This window comes from Helianthus annuus, chromosome 16 (genome assembly GCF_002127325.2).
Source record: "Helianthus annuus cultivar XRQ/B chromosome 16, HanXRQr2.0-SUNRISE, whole genome shotgun sequence".
Taxonomy (NCBI): Eukaryota; Viridiplantae; Streptophyta; class Magnoliopsida; order Asterales; family Asteraceae; genus Helianthus; species Helianthus annuus.
In genome coordinates, this window is record NC_035448.2 from 113,863,941 (window position 1) to 113,881,156 (window position 17,216).

Genomic DNA, 17,216 nt, shown 5'->3' on the forward strand with positions numbered 1-17,216 from the left:
AATATGTATTTATAACATTTTCTTGTCTTAAAAGTATTTCTACACTTGTATTGCCACTAAAAATAGTGTAGGTGTAATAAAAATCATGATCTTTCAAAAATCGCATTTTGAACTTGGTTTGCTTAGAAAAATCATTTGTGATTCTTGGATCTACAAGATTATTAACCCACTTTGTTTATTACTTGTCAAGAAAATCATTTTACTTTCAGGTTCATGTTTAAATCAAGAAGATGATTACTTCATGTTGTTACATAATCATCCCCTATCTAGCTAAATCATGTTTTTAATCATAATCTAGCAAGTTCCATGTAATGATCAACATCAATATCTCTAGTAATCACCAAGCAAACATCATCCATATGCTAAACAACATCATTCTATCCATATTTCATCATATGAAGGCTTTATGTTCATGATTCCAACTTATGTCTTTTAATGTTTTATTGATTTACATCATGATATGTCTTTTAACCAAGCAAATATAGAAGTAAACAAGGATTACAAGAGTCTTACTATTAGCTTTAAGCTAGGGAAGAAACAAGTGTGAAGATGGAGTGGATAAAAGCAAACGGTGAAGGTCCTTCAACTTCCGAAAGCTCCAAGCTTCCTAACTTAGCTCCTTACACCACTAGATCACCTTGGAATGCTTGATAGTGGAATGAAAATGGTGGAGATAAAATGGGGGTGTTGGGCCGTAAGCTTTAAAGGGAGAGGGGGAGAAATGGAGTGGTGATTTGTGAAGAGGAAGATGATGGATACTTATAACTCTCAAAACTCTAATGTCCAATGGGTATAGTGTCTCCATAAGTACATGACATGATCACACAAAATCCAAGAGAAGATTATGGAGGATTTATAAGATTTGAAGAAATCTTGAGTGGGGGCCACTAGCTTGGGCCGTAAATAATAAGAGGGGGGTTAATTGTAATTTGTTGGTAAGTAGGTAATTTAGTTGAAAACCAAGTGTATTGTTTAGTGTTTAGTGTGTATATTGCATAATGTAGTATGTTTAAGTGTTCGGGAACCATGACTAGCTCAGAAAAAGTAAAACAATGTTTTTAGCAATATTTTAGTGTTCCGGGTAATGTCCGGTTGTTCGGTTAGATACCGATTCGTTAAAGTGCTACGTTATACCGTATAGTGTCCTTTATGCAACTTTTTGTGACACTTTTAATTCCCGACACTTAGGAAAGCATACAGGACCATTTTGCCATATTTTTGCATGTTAAAATGCTGATTTTTGATGATTAATGCAGAATTCTGCACTTAGAGTGGGTTTTAGGCACTTTCCGGCACTTAAACTATCACCTAGTGACGCAGTTTTATGGTCCTTACTTCCCTACACTCCATGCTAGTGTAGTACCTTGTCTCTAGCCCTTACAGAGTCTCAAATCATTGTCTATCTATGTGCTGGCATTGTCAGCATGTTTCTGAGTTATCCGCCAACTATGCTAACGGTGCTTTGTGCATCAAGTATGTCACTGGAGTTTGTATGTGATAAATGGTGTGACAGCATGAAATGTGATGCACATGTATGTATGATACAGAAATCAGAAAGCAGTTTATATCATCAGTTGTAATTTAAGCACAACCATTAAGCATTAATTAATATTAATTAATTGTACGGACATATGCAAATTTGAAAGTTGTCACACTCATAGCCACCATTCCCATAGTCACAAACGATTGCGGTTTGTATTTCCCATAGCCACCATTCCTATCGTCAAAAACAGATGTGGTTTACAATTCCCGGTTGTACCACGAGTGTTTAAGAAGGTTGGTGTCTATTTCACAATCAAATAAACTCATCCTCCGATTTAAGCGGCGTGTTCTGATCAGTGTACAGTGTTCATTGACTTAATACAAATACATAGACAACAAACAAGATCCAGTACAATTAGCCGCAAACTTGTTACAAACCTTGCAAACTGTGGAGAACTTGTTTGCGTTATCCTTCTTGGTGAAAGATCCGTGGGCCCTATTGTCGGATCTGTGACTCCATGGAAGATGTGATTAAGGTAAGCGTACTGTAAAGTTGCATCTTTTAGAAAGAGACATTTAAGTATGAATCCTACAGCTGCATTTGGAACAAGAAGTCCAACAATTCGTTCATTATCTGTTGTTGTCTCAACAATATGAATGCACGTTTCCGCATTTTTTGAACTGGCTTTCATTGCAAGATTTTTATCTATCATATCATCGATCAACTGCTCGTAATCCTCAATCGGCTTTGAACCGGACGGAATCTATGAAGAAACTGTTCGATTTCACGGTGAGTGAAGAAATTAGTGACGGAGAAAACTTCATCGTAGAAACTTTGAACAAAATCGCGGAACTTGACACGGAGGTGGTGGTTGCCGTCGTCGAGAACGACGGCGCAGGTGTACCACGTGTCGTTTGTCAGGAACCGGTACTCCAGGTTGTAGTCGGTGATGGAAACCGCCATTCAAGGTCCAGGCGATGAATGATTTGAAATATTAAGTAGTTCGTGCTTTTAATAGTTTTTATAGGTTTTGGTTGTTTATGAGTTGATTTGATTGTGAAATAGATAAGAAGGATGAGATATCGGCAGTTAGTTCGAAGAAGTTTCTCTCAATCATTCAACACGTGACCTAAATTGATTTGGGAGAACGTGTAATCCAGATGTCGGTCTCGGGTGGGCATAAAATCTGTGGGCCCTATTGTCGGATCTGTGACTCCATGGAAGATGTGATTAAGGTAACTACCGAATCACACCAATTCGTTGAAACCACACATTCGTGTCTTGCAGTTTGGAAATATGACCGGATAGAAACTAAATGAATTATGCAACATTTTCGTCTCTCGGGCTCGCATTCGAAGATCCTTGCATTGGACACAAAACACCAAAAAATAAACTTGAAAAACTAAAAAAAGATAACACGATACGCTATAATATGATAAAAAAATAATAAAGATTTTAAAAATTATTAAAACAAAAATAACCAATAATAAACACCAATAACAAACCCAAAACACCAAAAACCAAACACAACACTCTAAAAAATAAACTTAAAAAATTCAGTGCCTTAATACGCATCGTATAGCCTATAGCCACCAGACAACACATGCACATGTCAGTCTATCATATCTTTTACTTTATTCAGTACGCATCATATAGGCCTATACGATGTATATTGAAAAAGTAAAATATACGGATAAATAATCAGGTGTGCCAATAGAATTTCGCTATGTATATTTAGGGCTGTTCACGAGCCGAGCCGAACCGAGCGGACCTTTGCTCGTGCTTGGCTCGTTTACAAACCGAACCGAGCGGAGCGGCTCATTTAAAACCGAGCCTCAAATCAATCGAGCATTTTTCGAGCAATAAAAATCTCGAGCGAGCGCCGAGCGAAATTCGAGCGATTTGGACAACCGTGTTGCCCGATTTAAATTTGCTGAGAAAGAAATTGACAATGTTGGGTCTCAAGTTTTTATGTCTTTAAAAATATGCACATTTAATAGCACACTATTTTTCTTATTAATAACAATGTTGAGGCCGACGAGGCGATGATCATATTGCACAAACAATTACGTTGAGAGCAGGAAATGATCGACTTAGGGTAACGACATGAAACATTGAGGCGATGAACAAACTATCTTTTATCGGTTTAGGGTTTAACTTTTAGTTCTAATATTAATTTTTTTATTGGCGTTGTTAGGCAAGTACGTATAGATATAGTTGTAAATTTGTATATCGTTTACCAAAATCTAATAGAATGGTACATATAAAACTATCAATTTAATTTATGTTTAAGTATATATGTATGTCTAAGTGTGTATACATATATAGGTGTGTATGTATTATGTATAATTTATACTTGTGTATATATATATATATGTGTGTGTGTATATACATGTTTATATATGTATGTGTATAGGTATATGTATATGTATACTAATTAAAATAATAATTCGAGCCGAACCGAGTCGAGCGGACCTTTGCTCATGCTTGGCTCGTTTACAAACCGAACCGAGCAGAGCGGCTCGTTTGCAACCGAGCGACAAATCGAACGAGCATTTTCCGAGCAGTTTTCGAACGAGCGTCGAGCGAGCGACGAGCGGCGAGCGATTTGAACGGCCCTATGTATATTTCTCAAACACCACTTGTAACAAGTAAATATCTTCGAGGGAGCATAGTGAAAACACCACCAAACCAAATATAGTTATTTCATCATCAGTCTGAAGGAAGTCGCCGGAGAAGAAGAAGAAGATGATGATAGATCTAGCCTCCTTCTCCGACGAGAAATTCGACGCTAAGAAATGGATAAACAATGCCTCCCACTCACGTCACCCTCAGGATCCACTAGACAAACACCTTGTAGATCTCGAGATGAAGCTACAGATGATGTCAGAAGAGATCGCCGCTTCACTCGAGGAACAGAGCTCCGCCGCGATCCTCCGTGTTCCTCGCGCCACGCGTGATGTCATCCGCCTCCGTGATGACGCTCTCTCTCTCCGTCAGTCTGTTGCTTCCATCCTCCTCAACCTCAAAAAGGTTAGATCTCTCTCAGTGTTCATTGTAACATGTGTACTTGTACTTGTTTGAGAATGTATTGGAGTATCTAGATTTGTTGTGGTTTTGGTTGTTTCATACACTAAGTTAATAGATGTATGCTAATTGTGCAATGCTGTTTCATTTTTGGTGTTAAATTAGGGTTTGATCTGTAGTCGTGATTGTTTAATTTTGTTGTTAGCTGTAGATTTGGTTGTTTTAAATAGTGATTTTGTAGATTGATGCTAATTGTGCAATGCTGTTTCAGTTTTGGTGTTAAATTAGGGTTTAGTTTTTATAGAACTGTGCCTTTGGATAGTATTCATGTTTATATAATCCAGTCAGTATTGTGGTTTTAGAATCAAATGCGATTCAGTAAGCATCGTTTGTACATTCTAATTTGCAGTCTGTTATAGACATTTGGTATGATCATCACTGTAACTAATTGAAGCATTTAACTAAATGAGAAAGTGAAAGTTTAGCAATGTGTAATTTTAATGTTAGATGTGTCAACATACTTCATCTCTGATGATGAGATCCTCTTGTTCATAGGAAAGATGGCTATAATAGGTAAAACAGCAAGTGGATACTAATTCTATAGATTTGTAAAACGAGAGAGAAGTGTGGGGATTCTTTTGTTGATAAATGAAATAATTGTACAAGAACTGTTTTTAAACAAAGAAACCAAAAACAGACGACATTCTACAACTACGCGAAACTACAACTTTCGCACGAGAACATCTTTCGTGTGAAAGTATCAGAGAACATGATTACAGCTTATTGAAATATTAATAACAAAATGACGAAGTGATCTTGGGTTTAAATTACGTGATGCGCTCCGATGCGTTTGGACCAAAAATCTGATGCATAATGCGTGATGCGAACGAATGACGTATGCGATGCGCTCTTTATAAAATATACTAAAAAATTATTTATACATAACAACTTATAAAAACATACTTAAACTAAAACAATTGTCGTAATAAGAAGTTAAGAGTTGTGCTTTTTGGTTCTAATCAAGCATCCTAAAATGTTTCTAGAACCACAAAAAGTGTTTAGGAATAGGAACCATAATGGTTCAAATCAAGCATGCTAAAATATTAACTATTGAAAAAACCCAACCCAACCCATTTCATAAAATCTGGGAAAAAAACATAACAAACAATGATGCGTGCATCATGGCGCATTTTGTGACAGGCGCATTATGCGAAATTGTCGCAATATCATCGCATCATGTAAACGCAACGCATCAGGTGTTGTGATGCGCTCTCGTTAGCGCAACGGGCGCATCACGCATTTTAAAACCAAGGAAGTGATAGTTCAAGTTTAGCAATGTGTAAGTTCATTGTTAGATGTATCAACATATTCCATCTCTGATAACAAGATCCTTTTGTTCATAGGCAAGATGGCTAGGATAGGTAAAACAGCAAGTTGATACTAATACCATGAAGTGAAATAATGTCTATGATGTTATACATAATGTGTAATTCTTTTTTTTATGTATCTATAGGCTGAGGGTTCATCAGCAGAATCCATAGCTACCCTTGCTAAAGTTGATATAGTGAAGCAGAGAATGGAAGCCGCCTATGAAACACTGCAGGTTGAATTATACTTCATTCATTTGAGTTTATCAGCTTCATTTTTCATAGTTTTGTGATTTGTTTTATTATTGTGTCACTATATCTTTACAACAACGTGTTTTTTTTATTTGTAGGATGCCGCAGGGCTAACTCAATTAAGCTCCACTGTGGAGGATGTTTTTGCCAGTAATGATCTTCCTCGTGCAGCAGAAACCTTGGCCAACATGAGGCGTTGCTTGAATGCTGTGGGGGAGGTAAAAACCAAATCACTGCACGTATATCATTTTATTAAAAGGTCCCAATATCTTTAAAAATGGTTTATTTTCTTTTTTTTTTCCCTTTCAGGTTGCTGAATTTGCCAATATTAGAAAGCAGCTTGAAGTGTTGGAGGACAGACTGGACTCAATGGTCCAACCCCGTCTAACGGATGCAATAACCAATCGTAAGGTGCAATTCGAAACGCAAGTTTTCTGATTAAAGTTATAATGTGGTGCCTATACGCTATAAGTGTTTGTTTTTCTTGTTTTTAGGTTAATATTGCCCAAGATTTGAGGGAAATTCTTATTCGGATTGGAAGATACAAGTCATTGGAGAATCACTATACCAAAGTTCATTTAAAGTTTATAAGGAAGCTATGGGAGGATTATGAGTTAAAACAACGTACCAAGAGTGGAAGTGAGAGGAATCAAGTTGAAAGTATTTCAAGTTCCCATGATTACCAACCAACTTTGCCTACAATTACATTTCCGAGTTGGCTGCCGAGTTTTTATGATGAATTATTACTGTATCTTGAACAAGAATGGAAATGGTAACTGTTTTCTTCTTCATTCCTGATTTCAGCAGGCTACATTTATCTTGATATCAGTAGGCTTCATTTCTGATTCATGACAGGATGGATCACATTAGAATATTAGATCATGATAATTTCTAAGAGTGTGGTATGCACACTTGCACGATTTGGTTCGGTTTTCGGTTGTTGAAGACCGTTCGGTTTTGGTTTTTTCAGTTTCGGTTTTTTCGGTTTTGGGAACAAATTTATGTAAGATTCAAAAATAAAAAATATAATCCAAGATTTAATAATCTTTCTTAGATGTTTACATTTAAGTTATTATGTTTAACATTTTTAATTAATATCGTTCACATAAACCTAACTTCTAATCTATTTTTATGTTTATCCAAAGTTTTTATTAGGACGTTTTCTTTTATAATACTTTGAAAATCATTTAATTTTTACGTTAAATTTTGTTATTTCTTGTAGGTAATGGATAAATCACTTCAAAGATAAATAAACATGTTAATGTTTTTATTATAAATGCCTAACATTCAAGAATAAAACATATAGTTCCTAAATCAATACATAACAAACATTAAAAAGATATTTTTTAGGTTATTCAGTTCGGTTTTTCTCGGTTTTTTGTGCGGTTTGGTTAAATCGGTTTTTTCGGTTTTCTGCTCACCCCTAGACTATATTGTAGTCAAAGTTTGATTTGAATGACTGATTATGTTATACTTCTTCAGGTCAATGCTTGCTTTTCCAGAAGATTACAAGACTCTTGTCCCGAAGCTATTAATTGAAGCAATGGTAGCCATCGGTGCCAGTTTCGTTTCCCGCATCAACCTTGCAACCGGAGATGTAGTCTCTGAAACCAAAGCATTAGGAAAAGGTTGCAATCTGAAATCTTTTTGTACTTTAAGTCTGTTGCATAGTGCAATCTGAAATCTTTTTGTAGTTTTAAGTCTATTGCATAGTATTTGATTTAATTTAAAAAGTAAAATGCCATCTTCGTCCCTGGGGTTTGGCCAGTTTTACGACTTTCGTTTGTTTTTCTGCATCTGGATCCAAAAGGTTTGAAATCTTGCCATTGTCATCCGGCTCCTTAACTCCGTCCATTTTTCTCCAATAAGTCAGGGGTATTCCGTCTTTTTTGTTAACTTAAAGGGCAATTTGGTATTTTTCAGCGGTATTCGGTCTTTTTACATAAAGTGAAAAGGGCTGATTGCCCTTTCATTTATCAAAAAGACGAAAATACCTCTGACTTAACGGAGAAAAATGGATGGAATTAACGAGCTGGATGAAAATGACAAGATTCAAACCTTTTGGATCCGACTGCGAAAAAACAAACCTTTGGACGAAAGTCGCAAAACTGGCCAAACCTCAGGACAAAATTGGCATTTTACTCTAATTTAAATGTTATGCATGTATGGACACACATACGTCACAATCACATATCATGCAATATGCCACTATTCATGTTAAATTAAAATATTCTGCATTATTACAATATTAGCTTCCATGTTATTGTTTCAGGTGTATTAGATATCTTATCAGGGGACATGCCGAAAGGTGTTAAAGTGCAGACTAAGCACTTAGATGCATTAATCGATCTGCACAACATGACAGGCAGTTTTGCAAAAAACGTACAACACCTTTTTGGAGAATCGGATCTTAATGTTTTGAGGGACACTCTTAAGGCAATTTACCTTCCTTATGAATCATTCAAGCAAAGGTAAATTCCCACAATCCCTTTGCTGTTATCATTGTAAACAATGATTATCATCTCATATGTTTATCTTGTTCTAGGTATGGACAAATGGAGCGTGTTACGCTCTCCGCTGAGATCTCAGCCATTGATCTAAGAGGAGCGGTTACTCGTGGTATCGGTGCGCAAGGCATTGAACTCAGTGAGACCGTTAGAAGAATGGAAGAATCAATCCCTCAAGTCATCGTACTTCTAGAAGCATCCATCGACAGATGCATCAGCTTTACCGGTGGCTCAGAAGCCGATGAGCTCATTCAAGCCCTTGATGATGTCATGCTACAGTTTATTTCAACCCTTCAAGAAATTTTGAAAACATTAAGATCTGTATGTGGAGTTGATGTCGCTCCTGATAGTTCGAGTTCAAAGAAGGAAACGGGCTCAGAGAAAAGAGACGGGGCCCGCAAATTTGAGTTGTCAAGTGAGGAAGAATGGTCTTATGTTCAAAGTGCATTGCAAATATTGACGGTTGCGGATTGTTTGTCGAGTAGATCTGCGGTTTTTGAAGCTTCGTTGAGAGCTATACTTGCGAGATTGAATACAAATCTGTCTTCTGCTGTGTTTGGGTCAAGTATTGACCCGAATTCTTCACATGAGAGTCTCGATGGAAATGGAGATCTGTCTATGGCGGGTCGGGCTGCATTAGATGTGGCAGCATTAAGGCTATTTGATGCTCCAGAAAAAGCACAGAAGCTTTTTAACCTGTTGGAGCAGGTACAAGTTACATGTTTCACATTTTTTGAGTAAAATGCCATTTTCATCCCTGAGGTTTGGCCAGTTTTGCGACTTTTGTCCAAAGGTTTGTTTATCCGCATCTGCATCCAAAAGGTTTGAAATCTTGCCATTTTCATCCAGCTCGTTAACTCCATCCATTTTTCTCCGTTTAAGTCGGGGGGTATTTTCGTCTGTTTTGTTAACTTAAAAGGGTTTTTCTCTGTTAAGTCGGGTATTTTCGTCTTTTTTTGTTAACTTAAAGGGTTTGAATACTTGTAGATTATGCTAAATGCTTGTACATAAAGTGAAAAAGACCGAATTGCCCTTTAAGCTAACAAAAAAAGATGAATATACCCCCGACTTAACGGAGAAAATTGATGGAGTTAATGAGCCGGATGAAAATAGCAAGATTTCAAACGTTTTGGATCCAGATCCAGATGCGGAAAGACAAACCTTTGGACGAAAGTCGCAAAATTGGCCAAACCTTAGGGACGAAAATGGCATTTTACTCTTTTAGATGTTTTGTGTATCGATATGTTACATAAAATATAGAATTTCTATTAAAAAATAATTTCTCTAATAATATGATCCAAGTAGGTTACTAATAAAAAACACACTTCGGAGTTTGGGCGACGTTAGGCCCGTTTGATAGGTTTCCTTTTTAGCTAACCTCTTCTATTTTGCCCGTTTGACCCATAAACGGGTCGACATTGCCACCTCTAAGGTCCAGAAAGCTTGGTTTTTTCATAAATCTGTATTTCTTGTTGAATAAGCATATATTATATCTTATCCTCTACACAAAATAACATTTTCTATTCCAACAGTCAAAGGATCCACGGTTCCATGCACTTCCAGTTGCATCTCAAAGAGTTTCAGCATTTGTGGACACGGTAAACGAACTTGTATACGACGTGCTTATATCCAAAGTAAGAAAGCAGTTTAATGGTGTATCAAATCTGCCAATTTGGTCTGCCGTTGAGGAACAAACAGCTTTTCATCTACCAAGCTTTAGCGCGTATGCTCAATCGTATGTCACAACCGTTGGTGAATATCTTCTCACTTTACCCCAACAGTTGGAGCCACTTGCCGAAACTATTTCTAACAACGATGCCAATGCCGATGAGGCACAATTCTTTGCAACCGAATGGATGTTCAAGGTAATAAACATTTTCCTAATTTGTTGGTAAACGGGTAAAAAATGTGACATCTAGTATGTCTTTTGTTACTTGTATAATAAATTAGGTTGCTAATGCCATGTGTTAAACATTTCCCTATATACTAATGTAGGTTGCGGAAGGTGCTGCAGCTCTATTTATGGAGCAACTACGAGGTATCCAATATATAACAGATCGTGGAGCGCAACAGCTGTCGGTAGATATCGAGTACTTGAGTAATGTACTGTCAGCATTGTCGATGCCCATTCCTCCAATTCTGGCCACATTTCATACTTGCTTATCGACCCCGCGAGATCAACTCAAGGATCTTATAAAAACCGATTCAGAAAATCTTCATGTCCCCACGGCCAACCTTGTTTGCAAGATGCGACGTGTGAGTCTTGAATGATAACAAGTTGAAAAGTTTGTCTTATTTGCTACCAAACAATATAGTTTTGCGTATATGACATTAAACATTTACAAGGGTGAGTTATAAGTACTTTATGTGGCTGTTTTTACATACAACACATATCGTTAATGAAAACAAATTTGTCAACATTAAATTATTTGTGTTAGGAGAAAGATAAACGATAAACATAGTAAATGTTTAAGTTCTTTAGCATATCAATATCTGTAGAAATGGAGGTTGTAAGCAATGACCACACGATACTGTTTAGTAAAAGGCGGAAAAATAGTTTGCATCATATTGTGTTCTGTTTTTCGTTTTAATGAGGCTTTATAAAAGAACGTTGCTATGTTTTAGATACCGAATTTATCCTTCAAACCTCCATGTTCATAAGAACGAACTGTAAGTGGCGTTTATCCGTTTCAGTTTCTCAGTTTGAATATTTTCAGTCGAAACCCAGACCAAAAACCAAGTTCTGATTCAGTTTTTGTTTTAAACTGGGAAACCTGAGTTTTAACAAAATGGGTATTCATCAATTTGGATATCGAATGCTTGATTCGGTTTCGCAATAGGCTATATGTTTAATACGCTGTACAAACAAAAAAAGCTCAATATACGTATCTAAGAGCTTCTCAAGTGGTGTTTATAAATCTTGTCTTTTAATATAGTCAAGTGTTAAATATGATATGAAAAAATTATACGTTTCCTAATAAAGCCAGTTAGGGTGCTTAACAATACAAGATCAAATCAATGGAAACTAAAGGGTTTGTAGTTTCATAACAGTTTCTTGAACATCTACAAATGAAACTTCCCGATAGCATTGCTATGTCAAAATAACCAACCCTGCACAACATAAAATGCTGATACATCAGCATGTTACCAATTTAGCTTTCTATTACCTCTTTAGTTCTTCAAGAATAGCAAGTCAATTTCGACACTTTTTGGTACATAAATCAACACAAAATATCAACTTCAGAGGCTACTTATCCTTGCACAATATGAAACCTGCAGCACATTTAGGTAATACCTGATTCCAATTCTTTTATTCATTATCAAGTTTGTCAATATTTGTCGTATAATGACCCGTTGGACACCGTCTTGGCAAAGTAGACCTCGAAACAAGATTATTATGTGTACCATCATTTATAAACCTCCATAAATGCATTAAAAAAGTGGAGCAAAAAACGCTACAAAGTAGAAAAAAAAAAACAAAACCAAAAAAAGGTATGCAGAGATATGGTTACCTCAACCAACAAGGATTCAAGGTTTACGTGTTACCGAGGAAAACCATGGTTTCTTTCAGCAGCAGAAACACTAATTTGTATTAACCATATCTGTGTTCTAAATATAAACTCGAGACTCTTTAGAATAATAGTTCAACCGAATCTTCAAACAGATAACGAAAGATATGCAGCAACTATTAAGTAATAATAATACCTACCTCAGACTCTTTTCTCCTTTAGTTATACGAATTGAATTGACGACATAGTTTCAACAAAGCTGTGAGAACAAAAAGGACGGTTCACTCATAACTTTCGGGACTCCAAAACACGCATTCATAGAACATTAACGAGTTATAATAAAAAGACGTCTACCTCCTCGACTTCAAATCCATTGAAATTTATCTACAGAAATCGACTAATACGGACTTCTGGATGACCTCTTTCTCCCATGCCTGACAGGTGAACGCGATCTGCTACGGTTACGGTTACCTCCACGATATCGATCCCGATCCCTGTTCATCACACCTCCATTTCTATAATTAGTATGATTATTGTTATTGTACCTACGATCTGATGCTCTTCCTGTATCGCGGTAGCCTCTATTGTTACGGTCTCTAGACCTCTCACGATCCCGATCCCGCCTGTCACTGTTCTTGTCCAGGTCAGCAGATCCGCTTCTGTTTCTATGTCTGCCTTCAGTTTCGGTTTCTCTTTGCTTCCTTCTTTCTTCCGCTTCTTTCTCACGTGCTAACCTTTCCTCTTCCCTTGCCTTCTCTTTCGCCTCCTGGTAAATAATTACAAGTCATGTTTTTTTATCAACTTTTTTAAAAACTTGAATATTTGCATTGCGATGGAACAATGAGCGGGTCAAGCGAATTAGATAACGGGTCATTTTAAGTACAAGTGAAAGAGTGTGGACTAGATTAAAATGGGCTTGCAATCACTTTTTTCCCTCTTTCGAAAAAAAACAAACAAATTAAAGATGATTATAAAAAGAATAAAATGCCATTTTCGTCCCTGATGTTTGGCCAGTTTTGCGACTTTCGTCCAAAGGTTTGTTGTTCCGCATCTAGATCCAAAAGGTTTGCAATCTTGCCGTTTTCATCCGGCTCGTTAATTCCATCCATTTTTCTCCGTTAAGTCATAGGTATTTCGGTCTTTTTGGTTAACTTCAAGGGGGATTCGGTCTTTTCCAGGTGTATTTGGTCTTTTTACATAGAGTGAAAAAGACTGAATTGCCCTTTAAGTTAACCAAAACGACGATAATAATACCCCTTACTTAACGGAGAAAACTGGATGGAGTTACGAGCCGGATGAAATTGGCAAGATTGCAAACCTTTTGGATCCAGATGCGGAAAAACAAAACTTTGGACGAAAGTCGCAAAACTAGTCAAACCTCAGGGACGAAAATGGCATTTTACTCTTATAAAATTATATTATTACAAAAACAATTGATTATTTTGAATGAAGTTGTTTAGGAAATTGTATGAGTTAAAAACACAGTTAAGGTGACTTTCAACCCATTTGACCCTTTCAAGATAAAACACAACCGGATTCAACTCATTCATATTTACGAGTGAATGGTACCTTGTACTCGGAGAGGAAATCTCGGACCATGCCATAACCGATATGTTGTTTTCCAGTGACATGAGACTGAGTTCTTTCAAGGGCATCATTCGCTATCAAAAAAGAACCACATGTTTCACAAAGAGCCATCTTCTTTTCTTGCGCAAGCATTGAAACTTTCCCGTTTGGTGGCTGCAGGGTCAATGCAGTCTTCTCGATGTTCAGCAAATCCACCTGTACAAGCAAATGCCAATTAATGAATAAATAGGTTATACAAAAAGGAAGACATCGTTTAGAGGCAAAAGAAACCGACTGTTAAGTAATACCTTCCTCATGAGTGCCTCAGCTTCATCCACCTTTCCGGCTTCTCCAAGAGCCTCCACTGATTCTAGAAGGTTCTTGATTTTTTCTTCTAGAACAGATAATTGTTCAGATTTTTCAACGGGTACAGGTGGTGGTGGAGACACTTCAACCTCTTGGGCGAGACGCTCACGTCCCCGCCTAACTCGCCTGTCCAAATCCATGACCTAAAACAAAATAATATATAAAAGATTGTAAATAAATACAAGGACTTTAGCATGTTGTGATGTTATTAGCTGTGTCGTCAAAGGCGCACTCAAGACGCATAGGCCTCACCCGGAGCCTAGTCGCAAGACACGAAAAAAAAAGCGAGGGCTTTTTTAAGGGAGACACATAGTATAAGAATAACAATTTTAGGGGTTTTAGACACGTTTTAGGCTTGTTTAAGGCTGATTTAGGTTGGTTCCAGGCTTGCTGTTCAGACGACTTTTAACGGAAAATTGGCCGGCACTGCGCTGCGCTTCTGTGCATCCAGTGTGCTTTTACGATGTTAGATCTTTCAAGTTGATATTAAGATGTGACAAGCTTCCTCCAATATGCAGGTAAAAAAAAAGATGCCAAAATGGATTGGGCAGGCAGGTCAGATAATATGTCAAAACAAACAATTTGACATATTGTCAGATTGGGTTTGACCCAACAACACTTTTTTCGTCCACTTTTTGATTTTTAAAGATAGTTAATATTGTTACGGAAATTATATTACCAATGTAATGTATTAGACGATTAGAAGGTTGAAAACGTTTCAATAACACTTCAAGTGACTTATAACCTGATGTCATCAATTGACCTATTTCAATTCTTGCTATTCTTAAGTTTAGAGTGAAATATAACCAAAATAGAATCGTTTTTTGTCCGAGGCACACGCCTCAACCTTTTTTAAAACCATGGTTGAAACTGCCACTATGAAGTAAAATGACTTACCAGTCTTTCACAGAAATTAGCTAAATCTGCTTCAAATCTTGGCACATAGGAATCATGCCTTGGAGAGCTCTCGAAGCTATAGAGGAAACAGCGAAGAAAAAGAAAATTATAAAGACAGCACAAATTCTAAGATTTTCAGTCAATTTTGATCTTTCAACTTTTACTGATCCGGAAACATATATCGGAAAAATTCTTTTGGTTGCTTGGTTAAGGACCTGAGCAAAATAGTTAAAACGCCAGTGAATCCAAAATCTGTGGTTAGAATTTGACCCTTATGAGTTAAAAGACCCGCCAAATATTGTATCATAAATCTACATATATATATATATATATTGCCGTTCAAGTTGAAGTTGCATGCTATACCGTATATAAATGAAGAATCAACATGTATGCAATCATATGGATGAAGCACAATTAGATACGAATTTACAAAAAGTTTAACATCTATACAAGCTACCCATCACAGATAATTTAGTAATACATACAAAATAAATTATAAATGTGACAAGTTGGTCTATCATAAAATATAGCACAAATCCCAGAGTTCCTTCTTTTACCTTTCTTTCAACTTCGGATCATGGATTTTAGGGCACGGACCTGATTTCAGAAACATGCACACACAAAAGCATCATATTAAACTTCATAATCCAGAGAACAAATAACTCTTTAAAGAATTAAAAGTCGTTCGAACTTCGAAGAATCTTTATGCTGTAAGTGGGGTGGCGATTTCGAACACGAAACGAAAATAATCAGATTTGGGTTGTCATGTTGAACCTATTTTAAAATATGGGTCGTGCTCGGTTGACTTGTGTAACAAAACGGCAACCCGTTTAATTAAACATGTTGACCCACCAACCTGTTCACGACCCATTTATTACAACCCACCAACCATAGTTGTTAATGGCGAATAGCGATAAATAACATACGGCCATTTTATAAATAGCGATACACTAGAAAAAAAAATTAATAAGTAAAAGGATATTATATCAAAATACCCTGGTATATATGTTGTTTTACATGTATATTTAACAAAAACCTAAAATCCAACTATTTTATAGCTATATTTATTGTTGTTTATATTAAAAAAACAAAAAGAATAAATAAATCGTCGCTATCGCTATCTATCGCTACAACCTTAATAGCGACACTATACCTATACGTTACATAGCGCACTATAGCGATTGCTAAGATCGCTATTGACAAGTATGCCACCAACCCGTTTAACCATTTACAAACCCACCAACCGGCTTTTCTCATAACCAATTAATAACGTTGACTCATTTAAATAGATAGTAATTGCTTTAAGCATGTATCGGGTTAGAATTTGTATGTGTTAACATGTCTTGAACACAAATATATACACGGGCCGTGGTTGGGAACCCACCAACACGACATGATTCATGTAACAAGTTAAATTAAATCCTCCAATTCATTCATAGACAGACATTTCTAGTGAAACTAATACAAGACGCACCGAGATCACTTCGAGTGTTGACAAACAAATCATGAGGGCAAAACTTCACCATGTAGAAACCACACACTTCCTTATCATCCCAAGTGATTTCTCTGTGTCCCCTCCTCTCTTCTTCCGTCAAATTTCGAGCTAAAACACACACACACACACAATCGATAAACAAACACATCAAATCACACAACTAGGGTTTCGAAATTTCACGTCCTGACATGCACCAATTGCAATTTTATTGAAATTGAATCGAATCTAAATCCCAAAAACTAAAAGAAAAAAGAACTGAAACGAACCTGAACCCATGAGTTCATCTAGCAATGCTCTTTGCGCGTCCATTGATGTTTGAAATTCTAATTGGTTTTGTTGATTTAAGGGTTTATGAAATCGATTTTTGGAAGATTCTGTCTAGGGTTAGGTTCAATTTTTAAGGGAACAAGATGGAATACCCTTGTTTGTTTGGGTGGTTGTTGTATTTAGGGGTGGGTGTTTGGGATAAAATAGTCTACATGTTGTTTTAACTTAATGGTGAAAATATACATGATGGTTTCTTCAAATTAGTGTCATGTGATATGTTCTCTTTTCACCTATGACCATTAAAATCCCTACTACGATGTTCCCATTTGACAACACGCTATCCGAATTCTTGTTATTCTTTTGGTGAAATGGGTAGGTAGGTCAGGTTGGGTTTTGTGTCAAAAACGAGTTCACGTCAAAATGAGTTTGGGTCAAAATGGGCCGTTGAAAGAAAATGCGAAATTGCACTTTTCGTCCTTT

General features: G+C 36.6%; 2 protein-coding genes across 3 annotated transcripts; one reads left to right on the top strand and one right to left on the bottom strand.

Moving 5' to 3' along the window:
- Positions 1–4,141: 4,141 nt before the first annotated feature.
- LOC110917026 (conserved oligomeric Golgi complex subunit 7) lies at positions 4,142–11,061 on the top strand. Its single transcript, XM_022161643.2, has 10 exons — positions 4,142–4,516; positions 6,024–6,113; positions 6,228–6,347; positions 6,439–6,540; positions 6,624–6,901; positions 7,612–7,757; positions 8,402–8,600; positions 8,675–9,344; positions 10,169–10,501; positions 10,632–11,061. The coding sequence occupies exons 1-10, from the start codon at positions 4,232–4,234 to the stop codon at positions 10,905–10,907; spliced, it is 2,499 nt and encodes an 832-aa protein (XP_022017335.1). The 5' UTR covers positions 4,142–4,231; the 3' UTR covers positions 10,908–11,061.
- A 525-nt stretch (positions 11,062–11,586) lies between these two features.
- On the bottom strand, positions 11,587–16,960 carry LOC110915323 (luc7-like protein 3). 2 transcript variants are annotated; one of them, XM_022160001.2, is made up of 8 exons: positions 16,736–16,960; positions 16,449–16,577; positions 15,532–15,571; positions 14,975–15,050; positions 14,020–14,220; positions 13,715–13,927; positions 12,500–12,911; positions 11,587–12,404 (listed from the first exon to the last, which is right to left on the bottom strand). In XM_022160001.2, the coding sequence occupies exons 1-7, from the start codon at positions 16,776–16,778 to the stop codon at positions 12,543–12,545; spliced, it is 1,071 nt and encodes a 356-aa protein (XP_022015693.1). In that variant the 5' UTR covers positions 16,779–16,960; the 3' UTR covers positions 11,587–12,404; positions 12,500–12,542. The 2 variants fall into 2 exon arrangements, with proteins under 2 accessions (XP_022015693.1, XP_022015691.1); XM_022159999.2 differs by having other exon boundaries at positions 11,587–12,911.
- Positions 16,961–17,216: the final 256 nt, after the last annotated feature.

Bases quoted from the DNA above. Each gene is read 5' to 3' on its own strand.
- LOC110917026 (XM_022161643.2), top strand. From the start codon at position 4,232: ATGATGATAGATCTAGCCTCCTTCTCCGACGAGAAATTCGACGCTAAG. The intron at 6,541-6,623 runs GTGCAATTCGAA...TCTTGTTTTTAG, and splicing joins ATGCAATAACCAATCGTAAG to GTTAATATTGCCCAAGATTT. The intron at 10,502-10,631 runs GTAATAAACATT...ATACTAATGTAG, and splicing joins CAACCGAATGGATGTTCAAG to GTTGCGGAAGGTGCTGCAGC.
- LOC110915323 (XM_022160001.2), bottom strand. From the start codon at position 16,778: ATGGACGCGCAAAGAGCATTGCTAGATGAACTCATGGGTTCAG. The intron at 16,578-16,735 runs GTTCGTTTCAGT...TGTGTGTTTTAG, and splicing joins AGATGAACTCATGGGTTCAG to CTCGAAATTTGACGGAAGAA. The intron at 13,928-14,019 runs GTATTACTTAAC...TTGCTTGTACAG, and splicing joins CTGAGGCACTCATGAGGAAG to GTGGATTTGCTGAACATCGA.